The 25,125-nt window shown below is 40.1% G+C and overlaps 1 protein-coding gene across 2 annotated transcripts in view; it reads left to right on the top strand.

Moving 5' to 3' along the window:
• C9 (complement C9) overlaps positions 1-25,125 on the top strand; it is a 46,864-nt gene that overhangs the window by 7,406 nt on the left and 14,333 nt on the right. For both annotated transcript variants that reach the window (XM_084781824.1, XM_084781825.1), the window contains exons 2-5: positions 5,656-5,755; positions 6,391-6,535; positions 6,786-6,933; positions 15,671-15,809. In XM_084781824.1, the coding sequence (XP_084637950.1) occupies positions 5,656-5,755; positions 6,391-6,535; positions 6,786-6,933; positions 15,671-15,809 (532 nt within the window). The remainder of the gene's footprint in view (positions 1-5,655; positions 5,756-6,390; positions 6,536-6,785; positions 6,934-15,670; positions 15,810-25,125) is intronic.

Genomic DNA, 25,125 nt, shown 5'->3' with positions numbered 1-25,125 from the left:
TCTTTATCCATTCTTCTACTGAGGGACACTTAGGCTGTTTCCATGTTCTGGATATTATGGATAAGTCTGCTATGAACATGGCTGAGCATATGTCCCTGTTGTGAGCTGGAGCATCTTCTGGGTATATTCCAAGGAGTGGAATAGCTAGGTCTTGAAGAAGCCTTATTCCCAGGTTTCTGAGATAGCACTAGATAGATTTCCAAAGTGGCTGTACTAGTTTGCATTCCCACCAGCAATGAAGGAGTGTTCCTCCTTGCCAGCATGTGATGTCCCTTGAGTTTTTGATCTTAGCCATTCTAATGGGTGTAAGATGGAATCTCGGGGTTGTTTTGATTTGCATTTCCCTGATGACTAAGGATTTTTAAACATCGCTTGAACATGAGAATCCCCTGAGTAGCTTTTCAAAGCATGGGTAGCGATAATTCATCCCTGGAGATACTGATGTAATCAATAATATAATAGAGGTACATAAATTTATTTATTTATTGGGAAGCTGACCTCAGAAGCTTGCACTTGCTAGTAGAGTACTCTACCATTGATTTAGATCTCCACCACAGTTTTATTTATTTATTTATTTATTTTTATTTTAGTTATTGTTATTTTGTCTGAATGTGTCTCTGTGTGCCACATGCATGCCTGATGACCTCTTAAGACCAGAAGAGGGCATCCAATCCCCTGGAATTGGAATTACAAATGGTTGTAAGCCTTCTTGTAGGTGCTGGAAATTGAACTAAGGTCATCTGGAAAAGCTCATAACCACTGTTCATAACCACTAAACCATCTATTAACTCTCCAAATTACCATTTTTAATATCTAAAGATTATGAAATGTAACCAGTATAGAACACAGAGTGTATCTGTAATGGCTTGTTGAGACCCTTCAATTCCAAAGATTCTTTAATGGAAAACCTAGAGCAGAGAATGCCTCAGCTAGGCAACTTTAACATACACTAACACGCTGGGCGTGAGGCACGCCTTTAATCCTAGCACTCTGGAGGTGGAACCTGGTGTACAAAGTGAGTCTTTGACAGCCAAGGCTACACAGAAAACCCCTGTCTTGAAAACCAAACAAAAAACAAAAAATAAACAAACAAGCAAAATACACTAACACTTCAGTTTATAGAAAAAGACATGACTTTCTCACGTACTCTGGTGCCTCACATTTGACCATGTCCCCTGGAGGGGGAGACCTGGTGGCACTCAGAGGAAGGACAGCAGGTTTCCGAGAAGAGACTTGATACCCTATGAGCATATACAGGGGGAGGTAATCCCCCTCAGGAACAGTCATAGGGGAGGGGAATAAGGGGAAAATGGGAGGGAGGGAAGAATGGGAGGATACAAGGGATGGGATAACCATTGAGATGTAACAAGAATAAATTAATTTAAAAAATTTAAAAAAGAAAAAAAAAGAAAAAGACATTCTGCTAGGAGTTTTTGGCACATGTGTTACATATTTTTAACTTATATTGAAAGGGAGGGCTAATCCTAGATAGTATGGGTTGGCCTTAAATCCAAGTTTTGAAAGTGGCTGGTTACTCCCATAACATTTATACCACTATTGCACTCTCTGACCAGGTGAGTCGTTGTTGTAGCTCACAATGTTTGTAACTTAGTGATACAGATGGTTACTTTTCTCCTTCAGTTGTGTACAAAACACCTTCCAGGGCTCCACAGCTAGCCACTAAAGATGAAGCTACCAGTTGAGTACCAACTAGATTCCTCCATGCTGTATGACATAAGCATGCAATGTTTTCTGTCGTAGGGTCTTACTTTCAAGTTGTAAAGCATGACCAAGAGTTTCAGCCACAGCCTGTAATTTGTTGAGGCAGGGCACCTACAAGATCCTATTGGGTAACAAATCAAAAGATGTAAGTCTTCCAGTACTGACTGCTTCGTTTGATAGTATATGATGCCTAGTTGAGACAGAGTCTCTGTAGTATAGGGTAGCTCCACTTAAACTCCTTTGATATATGCATATATTTTAGGAAGTGCCTACCGTAGTAGGTTTCCATATGACTTTTGTTTTGTTTTGTTTTTGTTTTTGAGACAGGGTTTCTCTGTGTAGCCTTGGATATCCTGGACTCATTTTGTAGACCAGGCTAGACTCGAATTCATAGATATCTGCCTGCCTCTGCCTCCCTAGTGCTGAGATTAAAGGTGTGCGCCACCATGCCCAGATTTCTATATGACTTTTTCAAAAGTACTTTAATGTTAATTATTACCCTACTCTTCCATTTTTCAGAGCCATCAGTAATGGATGGAGTCTCCTTTTAAGCCTTGGGTTTCTCTTATCTCTTTTTTCTTTATTCCTCAGTGAACAAGTCTCCTTATAAGATATCCTGTGATTAGAAGGAGTCCACTAAAAAGCAAAGAATTGTGCCTGAAAAGTTTCTTTTGCTGTGTAAATAATATGTTCATAGAGTCCAAGGATTTTAAACATCTCTGAAAGTCATTCTCCACACCATATTGGAAAACTTGAGACTTGTCACATATGTAGGCTTTCTAACTATTGGAGAATTTTCAATAGGGGCAGGATAACATTAAATTTACTTTTCTAAATGATCCCTCTGGATGCTGTAGGCAAACAAAGTCAGCTAGAAGAGATGTTATATTAGTGTAGACCAGAAGAACATCTGGAAGGCATTAGAAAGTAAAGATGGATTGAAAAATCATTTACAAGACTGCCAACAACAGGTTTCAGTGCTCGAATAGATGTCAGAGATGAGGGAGAACAGAGAATTCGACAAGTAACACCCAGTCTCTGGCTAGGATAACTCATAAATGAAAGAGCTGCCCTGAAAGAAAAGGAAAATAACGAATTCATTTGGGAAAACATTGAGGTCAATGGGCTTCGAAGATGTCCAAGTACAGATATAGAATTGAGAATTGGATGCCAAAATTTAAACTTCAGGAAAGATGTCTGGACAGCACGTTTATCTTTGTCTGGGTGTCATTAGCACACATGTGGAAACCATGAATCCGGGACGACAATAGAGAGAATGGGAGGAGGGGAGGAGGAGGGGGGGGAGGGGAGGGAAGGAAAGGAGCACCTCAATGGTAATACTTCAATGAATACCCAGCATGTGAAGGACAACAGAGGAGGATGATCCTATAGAGGCGAGGAGAGCAATTAAAAATAGCAGAGAAAAGGAGTCTAGTGCTGCTCAGCCTAAGAAAACAAATGGTAGGATATTTGGTCATAAAAAGGACATCTGTATCATCCCCTTCCTGGACTGTGGGACATTGAAGAAGAGCCATAGGATGGGGAGATATCCAGCAAAAATATGTCTTTTGGACATGACATGACATGAACTCACTGCAGCTGTGGCTATCTGCACAGTGTCTGAACAAAACTGGGCCCATCATTATGGATGAGTAGGGCCCCTCTCTGGGGGGACTATTGGCAGTTAATGGCTTCTGAGGGAAAGAGACTCATTTTTTTTCAGTAGTATAGCCAGTGATAAGTTGCCCACATTCCAGACAGTAACCTCCCACCCACAGTCATGAAAGCAACTTTAATTAAACTGAGTGGGTCACACACAAAAGAAGACATGAAAGCAGAAGGAGGGCTGGTTCTGAAGCAGAGTTTCTGTGGTGGGGCGGTGGATGAGAGAGAGAGAAGAATGGGGCTGAGATGACTACACACCATCATGGACAACTATGAGACTGCCAAGGGATTAAAAATAGAATAAAAGGAATAACTGTCTTAAGAAGCAACAGTGGCCAACTGTAGTAGACGGCGAGAGGAAGCCAACAAGATAAGGACTGGAAGTGAGTGAGCCACATGACAGTCATCACTGATGAGCAAGGCCAGGATGCATGGGGCAAGTGAGTTGGAAAATGGTTGAGAGGTAAGGAGATAGATGAGAGTGCAGGCTACGTTTCAAGAAATTTGCAGGGAGAGAAAGCATGAAAGATTTTGAAATGGCTCAAGGAGAATGGATGTCTGAAGAATAAGAGACTTATTGAGAAAGAGAGAGAGAGAGAGAGAGAGAGAGAGAGAGAGAGAGAGAGAGAGAGAGAGAGAAAGAAAGGTGTTTATTGCACTCTTTTTAAAAATGTGTTAGTTAGCATTAAGGGTGTGAGAGAGATGAAATAGCTGACAGAAACTGAGGAGTGTGGAGAGGGTGGCTTGCCTGTTCATTGGCTTATTTAATATAATATGTTGAGTTACAATTGTAGGTAAATGATTATGAAGAGGAATTTGTTTGTTTGTTTTGTTTTGTTTTTTTGAGACAAAGTTTCTCTGTGTAGCCTTGGCTGTCCTAGACTCACTTTGTAGACCAGGCTGGCCTCGAACTCACAGTGGTCTGCTGGTCTCTGCCTCCCGAGTGCTGGGATTAAAGGTGTGCGCCACCATGCCCAGCTCAATGAAGAGGACTTTAAAATGGAAAAGACCCCCAGCTAATCAGCTTCAAATTCGGAGTTGAGCTCTAGAACACTCTTACGGAGAGACTGACCCTACCTGAACCTCTTCCTAATGTTAGAATCTTGATAGAAGACCAGAGTAAGAAAGCAGAGGTAAAATGTCTGTAGGACTCTTACGGCATAGCTTCTGTTTATTTTGCTGTGTCCCTTTCTTATCATTTAATGGGTTAAGTACTCAAGGTGGGGCTGGGGCAAGAAGAGACACAAATAGTAAACCAAGGGAACAGCAACAGTTCAAGACTAGAGGGCCTGAGAAAAGGCCAAGCACTGTGCCTGGTCATGAAGGGGAAGCTGTAAGTGCTAAAACACATGATGCTAAGACACAAAAAGATCATGAACAATTCTCGAAGTGAACTTTGAAGCAGGAAAGCATCTATTTTAGAACATAAGCATGGGATTCGGGGGGGGGGGGGGTGATTTATGGGGTGTTTGCTGCAAGGGTGGCTGGGCTGGCTGGCTTAAGTTTGCAAAAGAGCCAGGCCACTCCAGGCTTTGCCAGCCTCTCATGGGGTGAGTGAGAGGCACAAAGAAAGTGACACAAGACTTCCCGGCCCAATGAGTCCATCACATACTTGTAAAAAGATGAGTCACTCTGAAATGCTTGTCAGGACACCTTGCTGGCGTCCTCACCACCATCATTACTGCTGTTGTTGAGAAGTTAGAATTAAACAAAAGAATGGATTGGAAATACAAGACACTGTGTACATAGAAGACACAGTAAAGAATATGGAGTGGGCTGGAGAAATGAATCAATTGGTAAAGTAAATATATACATGAAGACCTGAGTTCAAATCCCCAGGCTACTACTTATAGCGAGTTATGGTAGGGTGCATCTGTAAGTCAACTTGAGGAGGGGAGGAGATAAGAACAAGTAGATCCGCAGAGTTGGCTGGCTACCCAGTTCAGCTAAGTCTATGAGCTCCAGAACCAGTGAGAGACCCTGTCTCAAAATAATAAAATAGAGAATGACTGAAGAAGGCATCTGAAGATCTCTTGCCTCAACTGCATGCACACACACATGCACATGCCTATACACAGAGACACATTCACAAACATACACACACATATACATGTAGGTATGCATGTATGTATGTATTATGTATATGGATAAGCAGTATGATTTAAGAAGGGAAAAGTAGTAATTATGTAAAATTGGTTTTGGAAGGCTTCTTGGAAAGAGTGTACATAATGGTCATTTTAAACTGATACCTTTTCATCTTCATTATAGCCAAGAGCCAACACAAAAAACAGGCTCTGTGTTACCCATAGACTGTAGATTGAGCCGCTGGAGTGAATGGTCACAATGTGATCCTTGCCTCAAACAAAGGGTAAGTATTTGAATCCATCCACCCCAGCTTCTCAATTAAAAACTGATATCTTCAGGGAAATGGCTGTGAGGCAGGAACCCCTCAGAAACAAATTCCCACCTAGAAAGAGGTAATCATTGAAATTAACGTGGCTGATCTGATCAGGAGACTTGCATGTTGAACAGTGGACTGCGTAAGGGTTTGTGATAATTCATGTGTGTAAGACTCTATAACCCAGAAAGCAAAGTACAATAGTACTGTCGATGGCGGTTTCTCCCATCTCCCTCTTAAAATCATGGACCCTTTGGGTATGAGGCCTGAAGTGATGTAGGTGTTGCCTTATTCCAGAAGTTCTCAACCTGTGGGTAGCAATCTCTTGAAGGGGGTTGTCAAACAACCCTTTCAGGGGGGTCGCCTAAGGTCATCTGAAAGCACAGATGCTTACATTGTGATTCATACCAGTAGCAAAATTACAGTTATGAAGTAGCAACAGAAATAATTTTATGTTTGGGGTTCACCACAGCATGAGGAACTGTATTAAAGGGGTCATAGCATTGGGAAGATCATAATCTACTTTTGCACTGGAAAATATAGTATTTCAGATGTTTTTGTTGTTGTTTGATTGATTGATTGATTGAATGATTGAATGATTACAGTTTCGCTCCAGAAGCATTGAAGCCTTTGGACAGTTTCATGGGAAAAGCTGTGTTGATGCTCTGGGAGAGAGACAACCTTGTGAACCCACTGAGGTGTGTGAGGAAGCACAGGAAGGCTGTGGGAGTGACTTCCAATGTGGAACAGGTAATCTGAAATCCCACTTTCTCTCTGTGGTCTTCTATGTACACTTGTGAGTGAAAATAAATAAACACATTTATATAGATAGACATAATTCCAAGTGTAACGGCTCCCCAACAAGGCCTAGCTAAATAGTCTATAGGAAGAAGTTGAGGCTGCCTAGCACTCACCTTCCAATGTTAAAGTGCCTTTGCTGACTTCAGCAAAAAAGAAACCTTATAATTACACACGGTGTGTTTCCTGGTTTTGGCTGCAGGCAGATGCATAAAGAGGCGACTCCTGTGTAATGGTGACAATGACTGTGGAGATTTTTCAGATGAGGATGACTGTGACAGTGACCCACGACCCCCATGCCGTGGCCGAGTGGTTGAAGAATCTGAGCTAGGAAGGACAGCGGGCTTTGGGTTTGTATTTCACGTGAATCTTTCCAGGTGGAAATGGCCGCCAACTCTGTCACCATGACAAAGATACATGCGAAGGTCACAGAGGATGGAAACTTTGGTTTGTATTCTTTGGGGGGTGACATTTAAGGCCCTTGGAATATTAAGTTAGTATGTAGGGATGGCCTCAGCAGGGGTCTGTTGCATGTTCAATGCTATCAGTAGGGGACAGTGCAGCTCATGTACAAATGTCAGGAAGACCACAGCAACAGATGTGACACGTCAATGTTTAGAACTAAACGGCCCATAGCAGGTGCGTCATTTCCACTAAAGCATCTGAACTCCTGGGATGGCTGCCTCCCACCGGAATGTTTCTTAAACCAATACCTGCTTATAAGCTTTGAGGAGGTTCAAGAATTCTGGAGTTGGGCTAGAAGAAATAAGACTAAAAGACTAGGTTATGATGCCAGAGGGTGAAAGGGCTTGGGGGTCTCATTGTAGACAGCTAACAGACATCTCATCCTCCACACAAAATGAAGGGGCTTTGCAGTGGGAGCACTGAAGTCAGTCTAGGAGTTTAAACTTAGGACTATAGAGAGCATAGAGGATTCTGGGGGTATCTGTGCTCCAGGAATTGGGAACAAATCAGAGGTCCTGTTCTGTTCCATTCCAGTTGCAAGGCATTCCAGGGACATTCACTGCTTAGTTTATTTAACTATCTTGAGCTGGATAAATTTGTCCTTGACAGAGAGACAATTGTTCTCACATCTTGCAATGCACTGCCAGAAGTAAATGGTTCTATTTCACCATCTATTGTATGATGGGTTTCTTTACTCTTATAGTTTTATTCTTGACTCACAATCAATGCTCAATAAATTCTTCATAGGTAGATAAACAAAATAATTATTTAATGAGTAAAAAAACTATTCATAGGGGCCTTCTGAAACACAGGTAATACCAGGTAAGATGGAAACTAAGTTCCTAGGATGAAATTCAGGAACAGAAGTCCAGAATTGGATTGAAGATGTAGAGAAGAAAAACAGACAGCAGCGATGGTAAGAACGAAGCTAATAGAGAAACTAGAAGTACAGAATTTCTTGGCTACAGTGATTCTCTTACAGAAAATATTTAGGAATCCCTAAAGAGCACCTGAATTGTCAGTACTTGCAGAGGACAAAGGTGAAGGGTGCTCTGCCACTAGCTGTTAGAGGCTAGTAATGTTGATGTTGAGCATCCTGCTGCTCACAGCCCCACACTGTCAGTGGTGCTGAGGTCAAAAAGCCCTGCACTGAGGACTGGTTCCTCCATATTGGATCCGGCTGAAAGTAAAGGTGTCTTCTCTCTGAGGTCAGAGGAAACATCCATTTAATGAATGTAAGAGCAAACTACCAGGATAGCAAGAGTCAGGCACAAGAAAAAAAATTTCCACACACCATTTATTCACTTCATAAAATCTTACCCAAATGGCTTTCAATTATTACCCATAGTGCCTTTGGCCCTTAGCTTAAAAGCTATGTTCTTTGTGAATCAAATGGATTGTCTTAGGCCAGGAATCTCAGTAAATGGCAGTTAACAGTACAGGGCTGTCCAAAACCTTTCTAACCAGATTGCTATGAGCTCAAATTATCCTAAGCCCTGTCTGCATCTTTCCTCGGGGGGAAAATTTTTTTATATCTAATCTCAATGAAAGAACTTGAAACAGAGAATCACATATGTTATTTATTCTCACTCAATGCAAATTTATAGTTGTCTACAGGGGGAAGAATACAGAAATGTTGGCCTACTTAACTGAAAAAAAAAAAACAATCATTCATAATTTATTGGTTTCCTTTGTTCAGAGAAAAGAAAAATTTGTAACTTGGCATTTGCAAGCAAATTTCCTAAGGAAGCATCCTAGAGAACTGGCCTTTCCTACACTGCGGGGTGGTGCTGGGGAACATCCTAATGCTGAGCTGTGGAGGCTGAGGAGGGGCCCAGCTATGGGAAAGGTTAGCTGCAGACATGGGGAGCATCACAAGGCTGAGCCATAGAGGCCGAGGAGGGGCCCAGCTACGGGGAAAGACTAGCTGCAGATATGGAAAGCAAGGCAGGGCCTTTCTGAATCAGTCTATCGACAGTTTTATTAAACTCCCTACTATTACAAGCAAAAACCCTTAACAAATTTAGTCTTTATTTATAAAAGCTACTACTGTCATTTACATAATGTCTTGAATTTTTTGTACATTCTGTTCCTAGAGATTGTCATAATGATCCTTTGACCTTGTCAGGGGAGATTCTATATTCATTTTGTAAAAAAGAACTAAGTAAAATAATTTAAGCCATTTGTTGAGTGTTTTGGAGAACTAAACCCAAGTTTCTCTGTATCACATAAGGCCATATTTTCCCCACACTGCCACTTTACCCTTCTCCTTCTCATCACCCCTACACTTCCTTATACTTCTTCAAGCCCTAGAGTCAACTTCCTGTATGCAAGGTAAAAATAATTCATGCAAAATGATAGTCTGTGGACCAATCAGATGGCTCAGTGGGTAAAGACACTAGCCACCGTGGATGACATCCTAGGTGTGAATCCTGGGACTCAACTTCTGCAGGTTGTCTTCTGACCTCCAAGCTTGCTCCATGATAACTGTATCACACACACACACACAAACACACACACACAAATAAATAAATACAGTAAAAAGTGAAAATCCTTAAGTAGCTATTTATTATTATTCCTATAAATTTAATACTTGGGAGGCTAAGGCATGAGAATCATGTGTTCAAAGGCAAACTTAACTGTGCAGCAAGACTCCATCTCTTTCCTTTCATATATAAGTGTGTGTGTGTTTATGTATATATATTCTATCTACTATATTATATAATATTATTATAAATTATATATTAATATAGTTGGAGTATAAGAATTGCCATACAGGCCACTCCAGCACCAATCTCAGTGAGATGTTGATGGTTTATTGAGTTGATATACACCCACAAGACAGGCTGACTGCAATCATGGCCACAGAAAGGACTCAGGAGCTTGACTGTGACACCAACCTGTCTCTAAGGCAGGCCTCTTATAAGAAAAACCATAATCAAGTAACCAGGTGGAGGGCAGCATTACAGAATTTTGATTAGCTAACCACAAGAAGAATTAATTTTGTTCCAAATACATTGGGTCCAGGTAACTGGACAAAGCATTTAAGGCTGATTTACTAGGATATAGGGTTGGGGACTTTGTAGTTCCCCATTGTTCTAGGAGAAAGGAATATAGTAGGGCATTGTGGCTTTGTTTAAGTAGAACATACATCATTAATTCAACCGGAATGTTCAATATTGTAAGTAAGCAGTAAGTAAAAGGCTGTTCAAGCTCCCAGGCAGGCAGAGCCCAAGAACCTGAACTTAATTTCACTTTATGATCAAAATGGAGGCTTAAAAACAAAATGGCACTGGGTGTGGTGGCTCACGTACCTTTAACTTCAGCGCTCAGGAGACAGAGACAGGCATATCATTGTGAGTTCAAGGCCAGCCCGGTCTACAAAGAGAGTTCCAGGACAGCCAAGGCTGTTACACAGAGAAACCCTGTCTCGAAAAAACAAAAACACAAAATGGCTTATGTTATGCTAAAGATAAAAGCTGGTGTTAATAGAGAAGCTACATTTTAAACAGGTTACAACAGTATAATAAAATCTATATATTATATATGTATAGGTAGAAAGATTACAGATATATAAACAGTAGAATGCTTTGAATTGGCTAATCAACCATTAATATCTAGAAGGTCTAGGATAATATGCTTTGTTATATTATTATAAGCTTCAATTCTATGCATTTTAGATATTTATAATAAGCCTCCATTATTCTCACACAGATTTAGGCTATATGTGAAATAAAGATAATGGGGGTTGTAGTAGTTACTTTTCTGTAACTATGATTAAAAATATTAAGAATTTATTTGGGTTTACACTCCCACAGTAAGGGTCTGTTAAGGCAGGAAGACATAGCATCAGGCGAGTATAGTGGGAGAAGCAGGAAGCTGAAAGATTATAATCTACCTCAGGAAAGAAACACACACACACAGAGGTGGAAATAAGGAGATGTTGTATAACCTCTAAGCCTGACCCCAGTGACATGCTTCCTCCAACAAGGCCATGCCTCCTCAGCCTGCGGGTGAGTTCCTCATTGAGACAGCCACAGGAATAAAGTTGCAAGTCAGAGCAACACGCTTAGAAACTGCTTCTCCACAGTTCAGTCTGGGAAACCCCAATGGAGCCAATCTACTGTTTTATACACTCACACTTTCTATGTGGGCAAGTCACAGGGATGTGATGTCATTAATTAGTCTTTATACATGTGAAGGACTCTTTCATATGAATTACTACTCTGGTAGAATTCCATTGTATTACCAATGGTTCAGACTTTTGTCTTGTAGGCATCCGAGATCCTCCACAAATGTTCGGGGAAGTCCTCCAACCCATCTTGCATTCATTGAGAAAGCACAAATCAAACCCAGCTGTAAATGATGTACAATATGTAAGAAATTACTTCTTTGTGATCTGAGCATAGCTCCACTTCTGTGAAGGGAGCTTTCTTGTCAGTTCACCTGGGGAACTGGAGCTGCCTGTGGCTCTGGGGCAGCTCTGGAAGTAGCCATCTCTAAACACTGCCAAAGAACACGTTTTTCTTAAAAATTTCCCAGGTGATGACTTTTCTATTCATGAGCACTTTTTATGTTTCTTGGCAGAAAAATATTGGCTCGTTTTAGACTAGACTGGCTGTCTCTGTAGGAGTGGAATCAAGTCAAAAAGTTTTGAAACATTTCTTCCTTAGCGGTGCTTTAGACTTTATTGGCTTCTGTAGCTTTCCAGATGGGTCCAGCCAATGGTCAATGAGGTATTCTGTTAAACAGCATCCTTCAAAGTAGGTTGTGCATAGCAAAGGGCACACAAGATCCTTCCACGGGAGTGTCACGTAAGCTGTAAGGTAATATGTTCTTCCGATATTAATTATGTAACTTATCTAACAATGAGACTTAACCTCCATTATGTACTTGGTTGTTTTTTTTATATATATAAAATTGGTAATTGTGAATATGCAACTGCTTCATCGTTTCTTGCATTTATTTAGATTTATTTATTATTATGTACACAGTGCTCTGCCTGCATGCACACCTGCAGGCCAGAGGAGGGCATCAGATCACATGATAGATGGTTATGAGCCAATACGTGGTTGCTGGGAATTGAACTCAGGCCCTCTGGAAGAGCAGTCAGTGCTCTTAATCTCTGAGCCATCTCCCCGGCCACCGTTTCTTGCATTTTTAAGTTCAGCACTACATTTTAAGATATGAACTTGCTATGTAGCTTGAGATCACTCTTTGTGGCACTGTACCAGGCTGTATGTGATGCTAGAGACTGACATGGCTTCATTCTTGTCAAGCAAATAATCTATTGGCTGTGGTACATGCCGCCAGCTTCTAGCAGCTTTCCCACACCACTTATTATCTACCCGCCATCTTCCAAAAGCAAAATAGCCTCTCATCCGCCTCACTAACCCTACAGGGTGGGAAACTCAAGATCCGATTCCAGATCTTAGGGCTCAGTTATACCCTGATGCCTTAGGAATAAAATAGTCTCCATTTTTAAACTAACTGTGATCAATAACAAGTTAATGAACTATAAATAATTTTTAATAAAAGACTATTTTATCTGCAATCTTTTTGATAGGTAAGACCAAGAATTGAGTGACATTACAATATCAAAACACCTCGACTCTTATCCACTTATATGAATGAATTTATCATCATTTACATTCATAAAATGAGAAGTAAAAGTAATATTAGCATTGAGCCCTGAATCTTATTAGCACTAAGTAACATTTATCCACAGATGAAGACATTTATATATTAATTTGAAAGAAACTGAATTAATTTCACTGGGATAGCTTTCTAAGACAATTTTGCTTGATTTGGTAATGACTTAAATTTTTTTGCATACTTGTATATACCACTTACAATGAGTTTTAATACTTACACTCTATACTCAAGGATATTTAATGTTTAAAATATTCAGTTAATATCTTTTGGTGCAACATAGCATGAAAAAGTGACCAACAAGATTATTCAATATAAATTAAACTGTATTTTATTTCCAGTTAGAATTCTGTAGGAGGATGGTATGTACAATCACTATGCCATTTATATATAATAGAGTTAATTTTTAGTGTAGACAGTAATTATATTTTAATAACTATTCATAGCCTGATGGGAAATTATATCTTTTGCAACTTTTTAAGTCTCACTAAAAATGTTTAGGAGAGCACAGCTAATCAAATTCCTTTAGAGGGTTCACCAGTGAGAACACTACCCCTGAAGTGTGCCATGTGTGGGATCTTGCCCACACCATGCATCCTGTGCTTCCAGCACCACCCTAGTTTGTACACCCTGTCAAAACCCAAACCAAACATTTTCTTCTTAAACTCCTTTTAGGATTGTCCCATATGATCTCTTCCTTGTATAACATGGGCCTTATACAGCATTTATTTATACTACTTATTTGACACAGTACATTCTTTCCAAACAAATTTTTAAATACATAATTATATGCCCTACCCCCAACTTCCAAAAAATTTTGGGGGGTCAATTGTGTATTAACTATATCCATATCACATGCCCCCAATTATTATAAACATATAGATATGGTAATTAGTGCCCCAAAAGTTAATCATTATAAAGGAAGGTCAATTTCATCATTCACTGAAGGAGTCTCTTTAATGCAGGTGCATCTGCATTGTAAGACAAGGTTCACCATCACACAACATGTAGTTGAAGCTCTGTTTAAGACACAAACACATTATCCATTCTTTCCACTGCTGCAAGACTTCAAGGTGGAAGAATTGTATCCAACCTTCAGTGAATGAAGACAAGAAGTGACTGCTTACAAGCCAGGGCTTGACAGGCAGCTCTGCTTTTGAGCTGCAATGGCTGGGTTGGCACTGCTTTCCACTTTGGTTTGGTGAAATGCTGGGGCTGCAGGAGCAGTCGAACTAAAGAGGAGTAGCAGTTACTATCAGAAGAAGGCCTCAGGGAAGTTGCACAAGGAGAGGAAGGCAAGGAGAAACTTTGCGGGGCCTCTTTGTGTCCAGAGATTACTTTCCACTACATGCCATGGCCAAAGCAACTGACATGGTTGAACATAGCAGCTGGTGTGGTTGAGCATAGCAACTGACATGGTTGAGCATAGCAACTGACATGGTTGAGCATAGCAACTGATGTGGTTGAGCACAGCAACTGACCAGGTTGAGCATAAAGCTTCACACGATGCCATAGGGAAGGCTACAGATGCAGGGATGGGTGACAAAACAGAACACAAACAAGTGATAAAACACTAAAGAAAATAATGCAGCTACATTGTCTGTAACATGCCAGAACTAGTCACTTTAATTTTCAGCTCTGTTAGAACTTCAGAACGTTAGCATTTGCTGGGAAAGATCTTTTGGGCATGTCAGAGAGTGAGGTAATTTTATCTGTAGTTCAACCTTCAAAAGTAAGTTCCTCAACTGTCCTTCCACTACAGAGCCATGATGTTGCTTTCTTGGGAGCTCCATATTGAGTTAAAATATGCTATAATTTTAAAGTTTTTAAAAACCTACCTATTGATAATATTCCTGGTTTTATTTTATTTTTGTTTTGTTTTGCATCAGCAATAGGCTTATGGTAACAAATTACTCCTGAATCCAAAGTACAGATTTATAATCCTATTAATTGGAGTTAGGTATGTGATCTAGAACAATGGACAAAGTTTGTGTTTGGGGAGTTGTAGGTGTATGGAACAAATTTCCATGTTGGCATCCTGGGCTCAGAGCCATCTATTTTGCATCCCGCCTACATAGCAATGACCGCATTCCTACAGACCAGCAAAGGCGAACTTCACAAAGAGCTAAGGGTTTCTAATGTAGACATTGTTTTTAAGGCCGGAAGTCGAATGTAACTTTTGTGTATCAGCTAAAGTATATTTCTGTCTATGAATTAAAGTTTGTCAGATAAAAATTTCTTGCTGGCAGTGGAGGTGCATAGAACTTGTGAGAATATCTTGCTTAGACTCTGATTTTTTTTTTTTTTTGGTATGTTCATCTTGGAATGTCTAACAAGAATAATATAATCCTGGGGGAGGGGTGAGATTCTAGACAAGCAGTGAGACAGCTGGAGAAAGGCTGAAGAGAAGGAGAGAGGAGTGGAAGGATACAAGGGATGGGATAACTATTGAGATGTAATATGAAGAAATTAATAAAAAATAAAAGTAAAAAAATAAAAAAGAAAGGAAGAGAATGAGAAAGAAAAAGAGCCCCGGATGTTGATACATAGATGCAAATTTGCATGCATGTAATTATACTGCCCCCTGGATGTTCTGCTCTCAAATAATTCAAATAGTTGGTGTTACAGCCTTGGCATATGGTTCACTCGTGGACGTGAGGTAGAGGTACAGCCTTAGCGCTAAGACTTCAGGAGCCAGATGGTCCCATGTGCCCCACTTACTCCTTTTCTTTTCTGTGCTCTAACAGCGCCCTAGGTGCCAAAGGGTTTACAAGACACTCCTAAGGCAAGCTTTCTGCCAAAACTAAGCAAACGACTAAGCAAACGGCCCCACTTCTGCTCCTGATTAAACCCCACAAGTGTTGCATGACAGGGACATGAACCGAAGCTGTCGCACTCTCTCCACTCCAGGAGACCGCTTTGCATTAACAAGGGCGTTTACCCACGTGACCCCATTCTGCTTCTTCTCAGGATCAACGTTCTGGGGATGGATCCCCTGAGCACACCTTTTGACAATGAGTTCTACAACGGACTCTGTGACCGGATACGGGATGGAAACACTTTGACATACTATCGCAAACCCTGGAACGTAGCTTTTCTGGCCTTTGAAGTAAGTCACCTCAGGAGAAAATATGTTGTTCTGTTTTGCCCGAAAGATGCTTTGATGAATTTAATAGTAGAGTCAGTGAGTCAATGCAGCACAAAGTTACAGTGAGCGTGGCGCTGATGACGAGATGGATCTTAGAGCTCTTCAGAAACACAGTTGTCTCTCATCAGTCCTAACAGCATGTACCTGTTAGTGATAGAGATTAGGGACAACATCTATATCCTATAAAAGGAATCATCCAGAGTGCTGAAATGACTTAAGAAAATTAAAATTAGAGCAGATTTTATGGATGATCAAAGTGATAAAAAAAATATCAAACTGCTTCCCTATCAGGTGTCCCTTGAATTGGTCTGTTATGTCTGTTTCCTTCAGTTTCTAGAGAGCTCCTTCTACTACTGTCACTCCCTAGAAAGATATAAGGCTCAACATTTCAGTATATTTTTTTAGATTATATGAGGTTTATTAAGTGAGCATGGGGAGAGAAGGAAAGTGGGGAGAGGGTACCAGAGAGAGAGAGAGAGAGAGAGAGAGAGAGACAGAGAGAGAGAGAGACAGAGAGAGAGACAGAGAGATAGAGAGAGAGAGAGATAGGGAGAGAGAGGAAGAAAGAGAGAAGAGAGCCATTTCAGCATGTTATAGACTTGAGGAGAAAGGCACGGTTTCTGCCCTGTATATTACTTACACCCCTGGGATATTTGGAACAGTGTCCCATAATTAAGCACATTAAGTTTTCTGTTGCAAGACTAATCTGTGTTCACACAATGTGGAATAAATAAAATCTATAAATCACTTTTTATTAGTTTGGGTTGGATTAGTACCTCCAAATGAGTTTTTCCATCAAACTCATAAAAAAGTAGGCAGGGATGTAGGCATGAGTTCTTATTTGGGACCAATCAGGCAAGAGAGCTCAGTGTTGAGGCCTCACTAAGCTCCAGTGTTGTTACCTTGGTACTGTAAGTGCTGGTGGCCACCTTAGACAAAGCTGTTATGGTCTTGGAAAGCAAGTAGCCAAGCTTGCCATCTTGTACATGAGTAAACATGAATTTTTATGAGTGGAAACCTCTAGTTTAACTTACTTTTTCTTCAGTTTCAAATGCTCTGTAAAATAAAACATCTGCCACATTCAGTACAAAACCTAAGCTTTCTTAATGCCCATTACCAGCTGTATGTGTAGAGTTTGTACCCACAGCTTTCTGTCTGATGAATGATTTTTTTAAATGACATTTTATTTATTTATTGTGAGTGGTGGTGTAGAACTCATATGGAATTCAGAGGACAACTTTCAGGGGTCAGTTGTCTTTTTCTACCATGTGGGTCTCAGGGATGGAATTCAAGTCATCTGCCTTGGTAGCAAGCGCCATTACTACTGATGCACCTTACAAAACTATATGAGTTCATCTTTAAAGCCTGTTCAGGTTACTCATTGTCAACAGATTACTGTCTTTTGTTATTGAAAGTATTATGCTGGCCTGCTGTAATATCTTATTCCTATTCATCTTCCCTCACTTGTCTCAGATTTTCTGTGGTTTGAAACTCATGCCTCATGGGGAGTAACCCTACCTTGGCCCCAAAGCTATGAGATCTTTGGTAAAGTACTTATTATGTGACTCAGTTTCCTCATGTAGAAAACAGAAATAACACTGCCTACCTCATGGCAATAAAGGAATCCTAACTTGTAAATCCCTCTGAGGGTTATTGACACATAGCAAGCACTCAATAAACACTTGTTTTGATTACTTTCAGAGTGTAATTAGCGAAAGACCTACCCAAGGCTGGAAACTTCATTCGTGGTTACATGATAGGTTGATGGTGCTCAGTGGCCTCTTTTATCAACCTGGGTCTCTGTGAACATGTATGACTCGGGAGATAGACAAGCTTCAACAAAGCACACTCTGGTTATAACCATCCCTTTGTCCCAGAGCCACTAGATATCCTGGGTGAAGTTCTCTGCCATCTTGTTGCCAGTCACCTCCCGGACCTCTTCAAACCCAGCTCAGTTGTCTTTGGAGCCATCTTTATTTCAGACGGTCTTTACTTCTTGGTGTTCCAGGTTTTCTGATTGCTTCAGTGCACTCTTGTTTCACACTCCCCCCGCGCCCCTAATGGTCGATGACTTTCTGCATTCATTTAGTTGCGATGGCCACAAATGTTGTTTCTAGTTTGTATCTTTCTCTGACCTAGATAACTGGGACTCCCATTGTCTGCAGTTATCACACAGTCAACAGACCTAAAAGTGATGCCCGCTGGTACTCTCCGTTGGTGAGGAGGAAGCATCTTCCTTATCACTGAGCTTAAATCCTGAATGTATTTCCAGGACTTCCTTTAGAGCCCCACTTCAAAGTGCACAGTAGTTAATCAATCATCAAGTTGTAATGTTATAACTCGGGCTTTTATCATCAAAACTGCTATCTATTTCGATGTCTCATCTAAATTATCTATTGATAATCTTACTGTCTTTCAGCCTCTAGCTTTTCTCAGCTTGGGAGGATTAAAGAGCAACCCAAAATAAAAAGGCACAGAAAACTGGTAAAGGTGTCATGAAGAGTTTCTTCATGCAAATGGATAATGGAATGATTAACAATAAGTTATCTTATTAATATGTATTAATATTTTTAAAAAGCTGGGATCTTTAATGAAGCAAGAAACTTTAATCAAATGAACTTTTGTTAGATGACAAATTGTCCTTATAGTTGAGAGAGACATGCTAACAGAGGCCTAATGAGCATTTCAGTTACACTTCCTACTGGTTACTTAAGTCCATTTAGAAAGTTTGGTAAATAATTAATTGTATTTGTGTTCATTTCTTTGTTTTATACTGATATTTCCCAAGGAATGTAGGCTCTCCATATAAAAAAAGTTGTTCTAATAAGATTATGACCTAGAAATGAACTCTTATGGGTTCCAATTTGGAGTTATAAGCAGGGTCAAATCGTGAAGGAATGGATGTCATTTTGAGTATGCTGAGGTAATTGATGATAAAGATGGTGAAGAAGCCATGGGGGACAGCACAATGGTTTAGATGTTTATGTTTTATGAAGTTGAGTTTCAAAGGGAGATGAGCACAGAGATGGAAAGATAGGATCCAAGAAGCAGAAAACAAAAGGCGTGTCTGGGTCTGCAATGGACACAGACTATGACCAGATGAGGTAAAGCCCAGCACAAGCATTAAGATCATTATACAGGCATTGAGGAAAGAGTGAGGATGACTGCCTAATTATGAATTAAGGCTCCCTGGATAGAACTTGATAAATTCCTTCACTTACTGGGCAACTCGTCTTAAATCTCAGTGATTTTTTTTTTTATGAAATAAAGTGATCATAATTTTTTTGGAGGGACTAAAAGTGCTACAAACTGTAAAATGCGGGAACAACACCTAATAAATGAAACATTTATTTACATCTAACAAATGTTCATTTGATTAAAGCGTCTTGCCTTCATTAAAGATGCCAGCTTTTTAAAAATATTAACGCATATTAATAAGATAACTTATTGTTAATCATTCTTTTATCCATTTTCATGAAGAAAGTTAGGAGATTCCCTCCTCAGTGAACGGTGCAGCATCAAAAACAGATCTGAGGATGAGAGATATGAGAACTCCAGTAAGTTTTAAGAGGAGAACGACTGACTTTTGGTCGTTTTGAGTTGGAGAATTTCTGTGATGGGTACATAGCTATCATACAAGGAGTAGATAATATTCATCTGACGGCCAGGAGGATCCCTGAAAGTGGTCTTTACTCAGATGATCACTGAATTCTCAAAGGGGCCTGAGATCACACGGAATCTTTGTTGTGAAATACACAACAAAGGCAAAGAGAAGAGAAAAGGAGGTTTCAGAACATGCCCACACTTGCTTCCCGTCTTTAGGTTCTCTGGCTTTTGGCCACATACACGTGTGCAATTGGTGGATCTTGTTAAAAAATTAATGATTTTACCATTGTACAATGGCTTTCTTTATCTCTTCGCACAGTTCAGTTCTTTTCAACTCTATTGTATCTGATGCAAGTTTGGCTACCTCGGTTCCTCTTTTGTTTCCGTTTGTACGCGGTACATCCTTTCTTTCACTCAGTAGGCATGTTTAGAGGGCAGCTGAGTGTCCCGCAACCAGCACGTGGTCAGGCCTGTGGTTCTTACCTATTCCGCCACCCTCCGTCTCTCAATTGGACAACGCAATCCATTTACTTTCAAGGTAATTATTGGTAGGTAAGGACTGACCTCTGCCATGTCACTGTTCTTTTATTGCTTTGTAGATTCCTTATTCTTTTCTTCCTTTCTTTTGAATTAGATGGGTTTGTTTGCTTGTTTGCTTGCCTGCTTGTTTCACGGTGACATGTTGGCTCTCTATTTTACATTTTTTGTTTTCGCTATAGATTTTTGCTTTGTAATCACCATGACTCACCAGGAGCCTTGCCTCCTAAAACCTCTTATAGTTATAACAAGCTTTGTTTTCTTTACAATGCTAACAATTTAGCCTCAATCTCATAAAAAGTAAACATTTTTATGGTTTTTATTTATGTGTCAAACTGCAAGTTTTGATCATGGATTTTTTTTTTCCAGACTGTATTAAGCTTGTTTTTGAGACAAACCTGAAGCCTAGGTCATAGAAGTATATCTGGGTCCTCAATCTATATGGGCCAGACTAGGACCAGTATAGTTCTGGGAGGGATCAGAGCCCTTGTGCACAAGGGTCAAAACTGAAGACAGTCTGATGGTGCTGACCTAATACTTGAGGACATGGGGCGAGCTTGGATCTATAAGCTCTGAGCACAAACATAGTAATGGAAAATGGATGGTTGCTTTGCCCATAGATGGCAGCCTAAAGATAAAGCTGCAGAAGCCAGCATGATACAGTGATGGGCATCAAGTTTGAAGGTATATAAATCAAGCTGGCAGTGGCACTGCCTAAAACCTGGCAAAAGCCCATGGTTTGAGTTTAAAGTGTTTTGTTAATATCCTGACACCATCTGGTGGTCTGGCCTATACAAAGCAGGGCCCTATATTAGCTGGAACCAATTGGTGCTTGTGTTCAAGGCTGCAATGCATGCTGATGTTAGGTTATATCAGGTCTTGTATCAGAAGTAACTTACCTGGACCTGAGCTGTGTAAGTGGTGCCTTTTATATGAGGAAAGTCTGCCGTCTAGATCCTTCAATTCACTCTGGAGTCTGGGACTAGAGGAATCAGCATCAGGACAGTCTTATAGGCTGGGTTTCCAAGAAGAGATCTGTGTCGTAGGGCTGTTAGGTAAGAGCTGGCATTTGGAGCTGTGAGGATCCAGTTTAGGACCCAGAGTCATGCATTTGCCTGGAGGTCCAGTGCACAATTACTCAATAAGAGTCTGGGGTATCAGGCATCTGATTTCTGCCATGTCTTGGAGCAGTCCTAGGCAAAGTCTAGCACTCTCTTTACATTTCTTCCTTGCTGCAGAGGGCCACACCATAGTATGTTCCTAGAGTTTGAGCGAGTGGCGGTACTGTCATCCTTCCTTGCATATCTTCCTATTGATATGCTGTACTTAGCGAGGGAAATGTCTCACTTGGTTTCCTTAGCTCTTGTGAATGTATTTGTACACATGGCAAATTGTTCAAATTAGTGTTTCTGCAAGGTGACCAGTGCTGGAGTGTTTTATTCCGCCATCTTCCTGACATCACTCCTCTGCTGTTGTGGTTAAATCACCAGTATGGCCTAATAATCTATGATTATTATTATGGCAGTATTTTCTAACTCTTAGCAATCAATCAAGACACAGACACCTGTTATATTGTAAAATAGCCTTAGTTAACCTGGGACAGGGCAGATATCAATACCCTAAACTACTTCCCATAGTGGGGCAGGTGTGGGATACCTGTCCCAATTCCATGCCATCTGCTTCTAACAATTTCTATCAGGCTACCTCCCATCCATAATCCCATATACTTGTTAATGTTCTTCATCTGGGCCAAATCCTCCATCCACACAGGCCACGTGTTTCTCCTCCGTCTAGCCCATGACACAGCTTCTTCTCCTCTCCTCTCCTCTCCAGTCTCTCTTGTCCCAAAATTCTCTCTGTCTCCCCAAGCCCTGGAACCTTAGCCACACCCATCCCATTTGCGCTGCCCAGGTGTGATGACCTTTTATTGGTCAAACAGGTTAGGCTCTTAGGCAAGGTACATGTGGGTCACAGAGACAGCAAGCAGTAATTGGCATCAAAATACATCAGACCAACCTCCAACACTCTGCACTGTACAAAAAACACTTTCAACCACATCTGGCACAGAGTAAACAATAAATGCCAGTTATTAGTTTTAGCTATTATTACCTCTACATATTGAATTTAATCATTTTTCTGTGAGTACCTTCCACACATAGACAGTTTACTAAGTATGGATCTATGACAGTGAGAGTATAAAGCAGGCTTGACTCTAGCTTCTTGTAGCTCTCCTACTGAGGGTCTATTTAATGATCAATTATAACAGGAGATGTTTCCGTTCTGTTTTGTTTCAAAAGAGGACCTGCAAAAAGCATATAGTCTAAAAACATAGAAGGATAAGAAGACTGAAAGAAGTGGAAGAAGAGTGAGAAACGATAAGACCAAAAAGTTTATTTTTCTCATATGTATATGAATTTGTGTAACATGTACATTCTAGGAAAAGAGCAAAAGAATTTTTTGGGAGGAAAAAGGCCAACGAGACAACTCAGTGTGTAAAAACTTGCCACATAAGCCTGATGATCTGAGTTGAGTCCCTGGATCATTTTTTAAGGATGGCGTTTGTTCTTCCAGAGGACTCAGGTTCAATTCTCAGCACCTATGTCAACTGGCTCACAACCTATAATCCCTGCTCCAGGGAATCAATCCAACATCCTCACCTGGCACAACATTAATGTACATAAAAAACACACAAAAACATACATGGGTGATTTAAAATAAAATTAAAACAGTTTTTCAATACTTTCTAAACCTCAAAAATGCTACATTCCTATTTTTATTGATATGTTTCCCTTGGACTATGTTCAGACAAAAAAAATAGAATTTTTTTTAAGAAAAAAGAAACATGAGTTTTGGAAAAGAGAAAAATGATTTGATAGCAGTTGTTAGGATGACTCAGAATGAGTGCAGTGAATTTTGTCCTAAATCAGTTGGATAACTCAACCGTGAGTTATCTTTGTGTTGAGCATTTAACCAGTAAGACTTGTTTTAAAGATAACTATATCCATTTTACTCTTTCTATGTGGTTATAATGACTTTATGTTCCCCACTCAGAATAGCTACGCAGTGTAAGCTACTGGATCTAATTCATGTTATTGTCCAAAGAGTCTAATATCCAAAATATATAAAGAACTCAAGAAATTAAACACCACCAAACCAAATAACCCAATTAAGAAATGGGGATCAGAGTTAAACAGAGAATTCTCAACAGAGGATTATCAAATGGCTGAGAAACACTTAAAGAAATGCTCAACGACTTTAGTCATCAGAAAAATGCAAATCAAAACAGCTCTGAGATTCCATCTTTCACCCATCAGAATGGGTAAGATCAAAACTCAAGTGACAGCACATGCTGGCAAGGATGTGGAGAAAGGGGAACACACTTTTATTGTTGATGGTAGTGCAAACTTGTACAACCACTGTAGAAATCAATCTGGTGCTTTCTCAGAAAAATGGGAATAGGGCTTCCTCAAGACCCAGCTATTCCACTCCTTAGAATATATCCAGAAGATATTTCACCACACAAGGTGATATGCTCAACCATATTCATAGCAGCCTTATTCCTAATAGCCAGGACCTGGAAACAACCTAAATGTCCCTCAGTTGAAGAATGGATAAAGTAACTGTGGTACATTTAAACTATGGAATACTCTTCAGCTATTAAAAACCAGGAAATCCTGAAATTTATGGGCAAGTTGATGGAACTAAAAATGATCATACTAAGTGAGTTAACCCAGACCCAGAAAGAATCACATGGTATATATTCATTTATAATTGGATACTAGCCCAAAAAGGATGTCTCATGAAAGTCTCCACTTACCAAGAGGTGGGGATAGATTTGGGGACCTCCTGAGAGAAGTATGGGAGAGTGGGGAAGAGAAGGATCCAGAGGGTCCTAGAAACCCACAAGAAGAACATCATGATGGGTGGATCTGGACCCAGGGGCATCTGCTCAAACTACTGCACTGACCAAGGACAAAACATGCAGTAAACATTGAACCCCTACTTAGATCTAGTCAATAGACAGTACATTCTCCACAATTGTGTAGAGAGCAAAGATTGATTCTGACACAAACTCTGGTGTCCCATCTTTGACCACTTCCCCATCGTGGGAAGGCCTGGTGGTACTCAGAGAAAGAATAGGCCGGCTACCAAGATGAGACTTGGTAGGCTGTGACCACATGGAGGCAGAGGAGGTCCCCTTCTGTCACAGACCTAGGGGAGGGGAGTAGTGTGAGAAAGGGAGGGAGGGAGGAGAAAAGTAAGGGGACAACAATTGAGATGTAATCAGAATAAATTAGTAATTAAAAAAGTTTAAAAAAAAATAATGAACTTCACACAATGTAGAACCATCTGAGAAAGAGTCCCAGTGAGGGATTGTCTAGAACAAGTTGGTCTTTGGCATGTCTGTGGGAGACTGTCATAATTATGTTAATTATGTTACCCCAACCTAAAAGTGAGTTTTACCTGCTCCTGGGTTTGGATGCTGAACTGTTTAACAGCACCAAAAATAAAATGAGCAGTAAGCGTACATACTTTCATATTCACTCTCTCTTCGCTCTTGACTGTGGATGTGGCAAGCTGCTTCAAATGCCTGCCTTAGCCTCCTTGAAATGCTCAACGACAACCTTAAAGTTGATTTTGTCTGTGTATTTTATCACAGCAATAGAAATAAAAGTAGATTTTATTCTTTTCTATTATCCTATATTTATTTATAATATATAAAATTATTCACAATCTCTTTAAATGTGTTAATTTTAATTATAAGCATTATGTTATAAATATATTAGTACTAAATAATATGTTTTAAATGTATTATTTATTTATAATGCATTTGTTTTATATTTTATTATTACTATTCTAAAAATAACATTGGTTCTGAAGAAGTGAGATCATTGTTGTCATGAACATGTGCACTTCTTATGCTACCTGAACTATTTTATGACTGGATTGTGTGGAAGAGTTTGGTAGAAAAGCTGGTAGTGGAGGATAGTGGGTCACTCTGGTGGGAGCTGGGAAGACAGTGATGCTAAGATTGTGGGCAGGAGAGGCATGATGTGATGTTTTTGAGAACAAAGACTCTCTTGGGAACTAACTGAGCTAGAGGCCATTTGTCTGGTATTTTGACCAAAAAATA

The sequence above is a fragment of the Acomys minous genome (genome assembly GCF_964271855.1).
Source record: "Acomys minous genome assembly, chromosome: 5".
NCBI lineage: Eukaryota > Metazoa > Chordata > Mammalia > Rodentia > Muridae > Acomys > Acomys minous.
This window is presented reverse-complemented; position numbering and strand designations above follow the sequence as displayed.